Genomic DNA, 11,501 nt, shown 5'->3' with positions numbered 1-11,501 from the left:
CTGGATTAGCATATGTTGGCATAATTGTTATCCATGATCACCGAAGCATACCTGTATCTGAGAAAACCAACTATAAGAAGAAATTTCAGTGCAGCTAATTCACTTAATGTTGGGAAGGAAGGAAGGGGGAAAAAAGAAAGAGAGAGAGAAAGGAAAAGAAAAGAAATAAAAGATGAGGTGCTTCTTGGAGTATGTTTTTGCATCTTTCCTTCAATGCTTCTCAATGGTGACAGTGTGACCAAAAAGATGAAGATGGAGATTTATCACTGAAGTATAGGTCTTGAAAGTCCTTTCTAATCAACCATTTTATAGCAGCTGACTGAAAAATAGCTCAGTGAGATAGTGTCTAGTTTAAAAAAAAACAACAACACTGTATGCTTCCTTTCTTACTTCTTAGCAAAACCAATTTAAAAAAACTTTCAGTACTGAAAATGAAAAGGACTCTTTCAGTGATTTGGTATCAGTACTTCTCTCTTTCTTCTGCATTTTGCACAGAACCACATGTGTATTAGTATTGAATAAATGCTTGAAAGTGAAAGAACAATTGAACGACTTTCTCCAACCCTTCCTGTTCATTCATTCTAGTGCGCAGTAACCCTACTGCTAGGAGTCTCGTTGCTAATCCATACTCCTCCTGCTACAAAGTTAATCTCTTCCTATGCTTTCCCTCACTGAAGTTACAAACAGCTGATCAACCCTCTCTGTCCATGTGATAAATTTTCAAGTGACTCCACAGCCTTTAAGAAACAGTAAAAGGAGCCATTGCATTCTCGATAAACTCACTTATAAAAGGGCAAAGTTGCAAAAAGTAATCGATTTGCCTGTTTGCCACTTCCTCCATATCCATGTTAGTTTCACCTCCATCACCAATTCAAAAAGCCCAAGAAGGTCAGGACCTGGTTTGTTTTACTCCCCCATTGACTCCAAGCTGCCTACAAGGTGCCTAGCACATGGTGGGAATTCAACAAGTACTTCCCAAAGTGAACGGAAATTGACCATGTATCACCTTCAGCTATAGATTCACTTTACAACTATATTACCTCACTGGTAGAAACCTCTCCCTAAATAATCGTGATTATGGCAATAACAAGGACAATAATAATAGTAAAATGCTTACTGGATATCACGTTCTGTTCTATGTGATTTAATGCATTAACAGTTTAACCCTCTGATGGGGTTCAGGACACACTAGCCCCGTATCTGGCACCTCGGCACATTGATTATTTTAAGCTGACAGAGTTTAAGAAAACAGGGGAAAGGTTACTCTGACACCTACCCCTTCTCCCCTGAAACTGGTCATAACACCCTCCTGTGAGAGAGGGGCATCCTTTCTTATCTGTCTTATCTCCTAAGACAAAGAGAAACTGTGACAAGCAGTAATACAGACATAAGCAAGGCAAGGACAATGGGCCAGGTGCAGAAGGTCACTGGGGTAGGAGGCGCCAGGTGCCTAGCAACTGGGAAAACAAGGACCTCGCCCCCAGGGTAACCTTCCCCCCTGGCATATAGTGATTTTATCCTCCTGACCTTTCATATTGCTGGTCTTGCAGTTCAGACCTTCCCCCAATGTATAGGTAGTCATATGGTTTTAGACCCCCTTAAAGGAGAAACAAGGGGCAGGAGAATAGCCTCAGAGGACACTCATATGAGCCCTTGAACTACCACTCTTAAACTTTAAGCCCTAGAGATAACATCTAGGCCTCAGTTGTATCTCAGCCCCAGACCCGGAAAAGCAGCAAAACCAGACAAGGGACACCACGGCTGACATTAGGACCAGCTGCCCTGCCCCAGCACCCACCAATCAGTGGAGACCACAACCCTTTCCCTGGAAAGCTGGTGACTGTGCTATTGAAATTCTCCCCTGGAACCTCCCCTAAAATCTCTACTTTTAAAAGCCCTTAGGGACAAAGAACCCAGGGAGGTGCTCCCTTCCTCCCATTAAATGACTATTTACAGAAACTAACAGAAGCATCATAAGGATATAATTTCCTTTGTTTCTATTGCTCAGGCCTGTGTGAATGGAGGGAAGTGAAACCCAGGAGGAGTCAGATGGTGGTAGGCAGTCAGGTAGACTGACTCTACAATACAATTTCTTTATTGCTATTAAAACACACTTGTTCCTATCACAATAGCCTGTATCTTGTGCTTATCCTTTTCTTTTTTCAGAAAGTATTATATATTTCCAGGAACATCTCCTCATTGTCTTTTTTTTCTAAATGTTGAATAAGGTCATGAAAAATAGAGCACAGGTGGCAAACACAAGGCCCGTGGGCCAAGTCCGGCCCTCCACCTTGTTTTATCTGCCTGGTACCTTGTTTCTACCCAGCGGCTGTACGGAGCTCCTTGCCCCCAGTTAAGGAGCAGTTACATTTATACAGTCCTAACATTACATTCGGCCCTTTGAAGGCAACCGTGAGGCTGATGTGGTCCCTGGTGAAAATGAGTTTGACATCCTTGGTACAGAGTGTGTCAGTCTCGCTGCTGAAAACTCGGTTAGGAAAAAAATCTTCTCAGTAAACAGACGACTCACAAAGATGAAAAGAAACAGGGGGGCTTTATTTAAGTCCTCTAAATAAAATTCCAAAGATGAAGAAAAATAACTTCAAATCTATGAATGAACAATTGGAAGCAAGTAGCCAGGTATCACATGCAAGGTTAACACAAAAGATTTCAGCACAAGCACGCGGACAGAGGAGGGTTGTTTCCTGTGGAAGGAAGTCGTCTGTCTTTGCAGCATGGGTTCTATTGCCTAAGTCAGTGCATCACAGGTCTGCCCGCCAAACTCCTGAGGTGGAGGGTGGCAGGAACCTCCCCTCAGCATTCTGGGATGTGTTCTAACAACTCAATGCAAGCAAACTGTTTTTTGAACGATCGTGTTTTATATAAAGTTCATACAGATTCAGCGTTCTACTCCATAATATAGGTCTTGTTTTAATACAACATATTTCTCCCCAAATATGTGAGTAAAACTGATATTTCAGCAAGATTATTGTATCCACCTATGATTTCTCCTACATGGCACCTGGAATAGGAGAATCCCAGTTTAGAAGCACATTCTAAGTGGGTTACTTAACATCATCTCTACTCAAAACTCAAGCATGTAAATTTAAATAGGATGGAGGACCACACAGATAAAAGAAACCTGCTCACAACTGGCAAATTGATTTGTTTGGGCTGAATGGCATCTGCTCTGACATTTAAAAAGCAATACTAAGTGAGGAGCGAGAGCAAAAAAGGGAAGCAAGTTGGCCTCATAAACCATGAGGTCCAGACGTTCATCATCGTACTTTTCTCTCTGCAAACCACTACCTAACAAGCCTAACGCACTTATCTTTCTAAGTTTTTCAAAAATTACCACTTTCCAAAAGGTCTTGTTAATTTGTCTTCTGTAGCTAGCCATTGCCAGCAAAGTGCCCCTTCCCTTCCAGCTAAAATGCTCTGAAATGTCAGTGTGTTATCTAAAAAGACCCATGTAATCAACTTAAGCCTTTCCCTTCACGCTAAACAGGAAAACATACTAAAATAAAACAACAGTGACATGGCTGGAAAAGCTTAAAGTGACTATATTTCCACACGTGACAGCAAGAGACTCCCCTACGTCACACAGTCCCTTCACTCTTTGTCTTCAGGCTTGAAAGAAAACCACCCTTCACATCAGAAACTTGACTTTGAAAGGCAAGCACTATGAATGAGTCAGCACCTGTACTCCTGACCCTGACATCTGATGGACTGTTCCCTGCTTGTAAGTCGGATCCTCTGCTAAATGGTAAGATCCTGGAGGGCAGGCGCCCTTGCTTCGGGCTTGTCTTTGCCTCCGGTCTCTGGCTCGATGAGAGTATGTTGAGATGTCCATTTCTGACCGTTAAGTGGACTGGTCTCTGTTTTTCATTTTTAAGTTGACTCAGAGATCTCCTTGTTTGACTATGCTCACGTGCTTTCTTCACTAAGAATAAGCTGAAGAGCTTGGTGTGGGGATAGGAGTTTGCAAAAGGAATAGCAGTCATCTCTGCTAAACGGGAATGGAGAGAAGGCACCAAGACTAGGAGGCCAAGCACAAAGCCTGCTATTTTGCCAACTGAATGGTAATGTAAACTTATCAATGATAAGGGAGATGGGTTGTGAGAAACTCTGGGTCCCCTTTCAAATGAGATAATATAGGAAAATTTGTACAAAAAATATAGCAGGCACCTAGTAACTGAGTACCTGTACATGCTAGTTATCATTGTTAGGTCTGTACCTTCTGGATATATTCTTGTCTTTGAGAAGGCCTCATGTCTATTTCTTGTTTATTTCCCCTCATCACAAAACCCTAAGATTAATGACAGAGTGTCTGCGAAGTGTGTCAAACTCCCTGACATGTTATAAACAACCCGAGTACTGTTTTATTTATGTAAACTGTGTCTACCTGGTGAGTCCACTTAAATATCTGAGACTGAGAACCTCTGTCTCATAAGACTTTAATAAATGATTCCCTCTGGCTCTAAAAGCAAGTACTTTTTCAATGACAGTGGGAGGGAAAGCAAAGGAATGACTCTGTGACATCTGCTGTGTAACGTTCTTCGAATGGCGCATCTCGATAAATGCATGAGAGTCCGCGGAGAGTTGCTGCACACCGTGAAGAGAGAGTGGTAAAAATCCCAGTACCTCTGAAACACAAGGGGAGACAGGTTACAGTCAGAAAGGCCGGTTTCCATCCAGAGACATCAGCAATGATGAGTTTAGTCCTGACTTTATACAAAATGGCAGCTTTCTAGGGTCTTGAAATTGAGATGCCCAGGAACTGAGGGGGTTGTAGGTAAGGAGATAAGCGAGAGGAGGGAGCATAATACTCGACACTTCAGAATCCGCAGAAGGAGACAACATACACTTACGTGAACTGCTGGGAGCACTGTAAACCAAAATCGCAACTTTAAATTAGTCTAAATATTATTGTCAACTCTTTATGTGCCTGGTGTGACCCGTACATTTAGATAATTTATCAGTGAATGAGGCCAAGGCAGGTTAAGTAACCTGTAAAAGGTAAGACAGTTAATAAGTTGCGGAATCAGATTGAACCTAAATCATTGGCCTCCAAACCGAATGAGCTTTGCACTCTGTACCTCATACCTCTCCACGTGTTGAAGGCAGCCTGGGACTGCTAAACTCAGAGCAGGGGGCTGGAGGGAGGCTCACAAAGGCAGCCAAGTCCATATGCAGAGTGAGGACTCAGCTCTGTCGGTCATTTTCTCTATGACCCTTCTCAGGGTTTTTAACGCAGTTGGCCCCTGAGCGACACAGAGGTTAGAGGCACCAACCCCCTGTGCAGTCAGACATCGACAGGTATCTTTTGTTCTCCTCCAAATTTAACTACGTATAGCTTGCTATTGACTGGAGGGCTTACTGATAATGTAATCGATTAACACGCACTTAGTATGTTAATCTATTACATACTATATTCTTACAGTAAAATAATCTAGAGAAAATACATTGTTACTAAGAAAATCATAAGGAAGAGAAAGTACATTTGCAGTACTGGACATATTTATCCACACCATAAGTTTACATTATTTGTTTACAAGATGAAAAACATCTGTGTATAAATAAATGCACCCATGCAGTTCAAACCATGTTGTTCAAGGGTCAGCTCTGCTCAGTTTCCTGCCTACTAACAGCTTCAAGATATTTCAAAGTGAATGAAATAATCTACAGGAAACAACTTACTCTTCTGGTAAAATACTGTGTGAGCAATCTCAAATGTTAGTATGGTTTAATTAATCTAATACCCTTAAGTGGATAAACCTCCCGAGACATCCCCAAGTGCCATGCTCTTGATGCAACTATGCCCTTTCGTGCCTTGTTTTTATAACACTTTGTCTCACAGGCAAGGAGGTCTTAAAAGTGTCCTCAAAACCAGTTTTTTAATTAGGATTTTTCTGCACTTCCATTGCAGCCTGGAAGTGCTTTACACTGAAAACCAGAGGAAGGGACTAGATTCCTTACCTCCAAGTCATCATCAGGGATAGCCCTTTTCCACTTCACATTCCACCGGATGTGTTCATAGGCATTCACTACCACTTCGATTGCTTTGGGACAAGAATGGCAAGCCTGTATCACCTGCAGACAAAGCACAAAGTTTCTCCGGTTTAATGCACATGTAAGAGTCATTTATTCCACTTACAGAGGCATCATGAATTCACGGACCTATTGGGTTCCTTGGAGCCCCGAAATGCCTTTGAGAAGTCTCATACCCCAGAGCATTCACACACCCTGCCAGTCCCTTTGGCAGGTGGGAGGGTTTATAAAATCAAACTGATGTCCTTCACCATCCAGGAGCAGGTGAAGAACCAGTTCTGACAAAGAAGGGGGGAGTCTGATGAAAGGCGCATCCTGTCCTGACAGTCCTCACCCCTCCCACAGCACCCGTGTCCACCGGAAGACCCCCAGTTTCTTTCTGCCGAGATGGCTCTGTCTCTAGAAGTCCTTTGGGTGTGACCCATTTTCTTTTCAAAGTGACCCAGCCAGCTCTTCGATGCGACCACAGCTGGTCCTGAGGGAACCTGTACTTCTGCCCCATCACTATCAGCAAAAGCATTATCGACTCCCAATCTCATCACTTTTTTCCCTTTGCCACCAGACAGGCAGCCTCAGCCACAGACTTTCTCCTTTACATTTTCTCAGCATGAGTTACACATCAATTCCACTTTTGCCTTGAAACCTCAGAGAACAAATCAAGCTTTCTGTGGAGTCTTCTGAAAGCCTCTCTCACTGGACATGAGATGAGGAAACCCCCCTAACGTTCCATTAGCAGGAAGACATGCCTCTGCACCTTCTCCAAAGAAATGTCTTCCTAATTCTCTGGTCCTTCTCAACTTCAACCCATTGTCGCTGAGCAGATGGTCACAAAACTGGTTTTCTCAGTCTTCTTTACACATCCTTCATAGGTGGTCCAGTATTGCATTTGTTGATGTGGTAGTAAGTACCTAATGTCCTGGGTCCTTGAGCAAAACTGAGACAGAATAATCATCACTTTAATATCCATTTAAGTGTAAGTATGTATCCAGGTCTGTTGATTGGAGGTCAACCTGAATGGAGGACCCATGCCAGAGAGCTAAAGATAAGAGCAGGTGAGATGGAGCCAGCTAACTGACAGTACATCTGAATGCCAGTCTGAAGAGCTTGAGATTGACTTAACAGGCAATAGAAGGCTACTGCATATTCTTAATGAAAAGCAATGCTATATTCAATTCATTCCATTAGGAAGCCTTCTTGAGCATTGTGTTTAGCACTATGATCATAATTCTGAAAAGTTTATGACCTGCTTTTAGTCTTTGGGGAGTTTACAACCTAGTTGAACAGAAGAGACAGAGATATTTGAAGTTAGAGAGTGATATAAGCCAGTAAATAACAAGGGACCATAAAGATCAAGAGTCCCTTGAGTACCATGATCAAAAGCACAAAGGAATACACAAGGGTATCAGGGCAAAGAGCAGGGAGGAGGCCGAATGGGATGCACCCAATGGCTGCTCAGCTGGCACCACTGTTAATCATGAGAATGAAGGGTAACCGAAGCTTTGAGAATGAATAAGTGGGGCCTATTGACTAATCAGATATGGGGAATAAAGAATGCAACTTTGAGACCTGAGATCAAGGACAAATGGGGTGCCACTGATTGAAATGAGAAAATTGGAAGGGCAGACAAATTTGGAAATGAGTAGATAATGAGCAGGAGGGTATTGCCCATGTAGTGTCTCAGTGGCAGTCAAACATGTGCATGGTGGATGCTCCAACCGCTGGCTAAGGTGAAGGTGATCTGTGTGCCACTAAAGAATGTGCTGGCATCCTGGCTGGTGTGGCTAGTGATGGCTCATTTGCATTGGCCTGCAAATGGAAAGGTTGAGGTTCAATTCCCAGTCAGGACACATGCCTGGGTTGCGGACCAGGTCCCCACTGGGGGGCATGCAAGAGGCAACCAATTGATGTTTCTCACACCTATGTTTCTCTCCCTCTCTTCCTCCCTCTCTATAAAATCTTTTAAAAAAATATGTGTTGGCTAAAGTTATTGAGCTCAATAGTGGGAATAAATGGGAAAGACAGAGGGACCATAGTCTGAGTACTTTGAAGCTACCAATGTGAGGTCATCGAGTGAGTGGTTGGGGGGGAAATGTATGATAACATTACATAGTATTTCCCCCATACAGACATAATAGATGCAAATAACATCAACAGTGCAGATATGCAGAGTAAACTGATTAGGAGATACAGTGTTTTGAATACTTATTATTTTTGTTTTTAGTATACTTTAGGGGTTTATACAATATAATTTTGAAAATGGTGTGTTTAACAATAAGCTCACAAAATGTGACAGTCAGTTCTCACGAGTGACAGGGAGTCAATGCCAGCACACAGCTGCTCCCGGCTGTCCCCATCTTTGAGAAGCACAGTCCTAAGCCATTGCAGACCGAATGTATGTGTGGAAGCTCCAAACCTGTAAAGGTATCAGAATCATCCTGCCCAGGGGCTGGGTCCAAATAAGCACCATGTAAACGCTTGTTTAATGAGAGGATCCATTCCCGTACATATTCCGGGTGTAGAGCACAAAGCTAAGCTGCTGACCTTGGCTTTTTCAGTCATGTCTAAACAAGTAGAGGAATCCAATGTCATCAATCCATACAATGTAAGCAGGTGGGCTGGAGCAAGAGAGCCATGGGATCCATGGATCTATGGGACCTCTGAAGAGTCTGCATTTCTGAGCCTCTAGAAAGTGTAACTAGAGGATTTCTGCCTGAGCTCATGGCTGTCAGGGTTGGCAGGTAATTTTCCAGGACCTTGGTTTTGGAAAATTGAGACAAATGGAGGTGCTCATTTCTCTGCAGCTGAGATGAGGACAGCACTATGCAGCTCTGCGTAAGAGAGACAGGGAAAACCTGAGGCTGACTAAGGGCTTTGAACACTAGTTATAAACTATGACCAGGGTACCATAGAATGTTGGCGTTGCAAAGGACCCTAGAGATTATCTGATCTTCCTAATTTCAAATTAAAGAAATTGAAACCCAGAGAGGGACAGTAGGAGGAAGCATGGTCTTGGGTTTTCTTCATCTGAATGTGGTGCTCTTTCAAATATATTCTCACAATCTTATTTTAATCCTTAGGCAATGACTGGTGAAATGTTTTAAGGACACAAATCCCACTGTACAGACATTTTAAGACAAGCAACATTCTCTTCCATAATTATTTTAGTTTGCATCCTGTTGAAGTTTCAAAAGAATTCCCTGGTGAAGGCAGAGATGTTACCAATCATGTGAAAATAGCACCCACCCAGACCCCATACACATTTTTCCCTAAAGACCTGCAGCTACGTCCTTTCCAGAGGATGGGCCCTGGGGCCTGAGCAACCCAGAAATACAGGTTTAAATTTAAGAGTTACCAGTATAGGAATGATAGCTGAAAATAATCCAAGGATTGAATCAAGAACATACTGACACTAGAATTATAAAAACAAAAAGTGTGAAGAAGGCAGAAAGTTTGTAATGAGGCTTTGAATGTGGCTTAGCTGTCCACTCGGAAAACTGATTTCTGTGTTCTGCATAAATAAATTCCTAAGCCCTATTCAGTCTTTTTTTTCATTTCATTTCATTTCATTTCATTTCATTTCATTTTTAGAGAGAGGGAAAGGGAGGGAGAAAGAGAGGGAGAGATACATCAATGGGTAGTTGCCTCTCTGGTGCCCCCTACTGGGGACCTGAGACCCACACATACCCAAGGCATGTGCCCTGACTGGGAATTGAACTGGCAACCCTCTGAAGCCAGCACTCAATCCTCTAAGCCACACCAGCCAGGGCAGCCCCACTCACTCTTCATGGAAGCTACAGTGGACACATTTAAAGACGCAGTGCCCACAGAGCAACACAGGGACTTTGTCCTTAGGTGTTCCTTACCTCTACTTTTTTGCCAACACTGAAGAGACCAAAAAGATGTGAATAAAAGTTGCTCTCCTCTATGACATACTACCTACTTCCCAACTAAAGTTTCCAGATTTAGCAAGTAGTAATAACGAAGGTTTTCCAATTAAATTTGAACTTCAGATAGACAACAGTAATTGTTTAGTATAAGTATATCCCAGATATTGCATGGTACATATTTATACTAAAAGCTACTTATAATTTATCTGAAATTCAGATTCACAGAGCCTCCTGCACTTTACCGGGCAACCCTCTTTCCAGTCCCTATTTAGAAAGTGTTTGACTAAGTCATGGACACAGGAACATACTTCATTCACAGGTGAGGAGCCTAACTTCACAGACTTGATGCTTCAACTTGCACCTGGCCTAATCCCATATATCACAGGAAGATAACTTCTCACTGTTCATTAAAGCAAAAAAAAAAAAAGAAGTCATTCTTAACCTGCAGTCTTTAGATGCACGAAGTCCAAAGCCCCCACTGCTGTCAGTAGGTTTTCTTGACCCTGATAACTAAGTGTTCTGCTGACACAAGACGGGTCTCCCAGCACGAAAGCCTCCTTCGGCCTGACAGTCTTCCAGCGACCTTCACTGGCATGTCAGGCTTCTTCCAGAACTAAGCGGCTAGACACACCTTTGGGCCTCTGTAATTATTTCACAAACCAATTACAACAGCAAAAAACCCTTAAGAGACAGCAAACTAAATAAATCATTACTAGATGCTGGCTACCAGGGACCTTGAGAAAGGACTGGCATGAACCCAGAAGGGAGAAACTTCTGCTTCCATGTTCTGGTCTGAGAAACCAAAGATGCCCAAAGAACTTCACCTTCTGCATTGTCTCTGGTGTCTCTTCCTTCGTGGGAGAGCAATTAGTCAGACGAAGCCCTTTCTACAGTGGTGGCACCTGGAAAGACTTTTAGATAAATTCCCTCACCTAAAAACATGGATTGCCAAATAGGTTCCAGATAAATCTCCTGCCCACCCTTCCAATACAAGTAGCAATGCTAAGCCACATCAGCAGGAAAATTCTAAAGCTGCTTCTGCCCTTTTATATTAATATATTTGTGTGCAGAAAGGAACTTAATTATCAGAGACATCTTGTACCCTGGGCTTCACACCCAGCATTGTTCAACAGCAGAAACCATCCACACCGCCCCCAAACCCTCACACACCTTTCCCTTCCTGGAAAAATATCTTTCTTGCCCTACCTGAAAACCCAATCTCGGCTCCCTGGGTGTCACTTCTTTCTGAATTATGCTGAGGGGAAAAAAAAACATCAAATGTCCTTTTGTACCCTGGAAAGCAATTGCAGAACATATAATTCTTTTTCCCCCACCTTATGTAATTTATACATTGGCCTTTGGTGAAATACACCCTCTACAAATGTGCTTTGTATTTGGCAGACAGCATCTTCATCTCTGACCTTATTCCTTATAAATAAGGAAACCAAATTCCCTACCCACAAGAGAACAAATCACTTTATCTTCTGGATAAATGAGTCGGTCATTGACTTGTCGTAAAGATGACTTTGTCTTCGGAAAGTCAGGCTGTGGAGAAGTTGTTCT

The 11,501-nt window shown here is 42.7% G+C and overlaps 1 protein-coding gene across 1 annotated transcript in view; it reads right to left on the bottom strand.

Moving 5' to 3' along the window:
* Nucleotides 1–2,558: 2,558 nt before the first annotated feature.
* ASB4 (ankyrin repeat and SOCS box containing 4) overlaps nt 2,559–11,501 on the bottom strand; it is a 59,043-nt gene continuing 50,100 nt past the window's right edge. The window contains exons 4-5 of the mRNA XM_037142793.2: nt 5,980–6,093; nt 2,559–4,646 (exon numbers count right to left, since the gene is read on the bottom strand). Of these exons, the coding sequence (XP_036998688.1) occupies nt 4,458–4,646; nt 5,980–6,093 (303 nt within the window). The 3' untranslated portion in view covers nt 2,559–4,457. The remainder of the gene's footprint in view (nt 4,647–5,979; nt 6,094–11,501) is intronic.

This window comes from Artibeus jamaicensis, unplaced genomic scaffold (genome assembly GCF_021234435.1).
Source record: "Artibeus jamaicensis isolate MK-2021 breed Jamaican fruit bat unplaced genomic scaffold, CSHL_Jam_final contig_923, whole genome shotgun sequence".
Classification (NCBI taxonomy): domain Eukaryota; kingdom Metazoa; phylum Chordata; class Mammalia; order Chiroptera; family Phyllostomidae; genus Artibeus; species Artibeus jamaicensis.
Note: the sequence above shows the minus strand (reverse complement) of the source record. Positions and strands in the feature narration are given on the sequence as shown.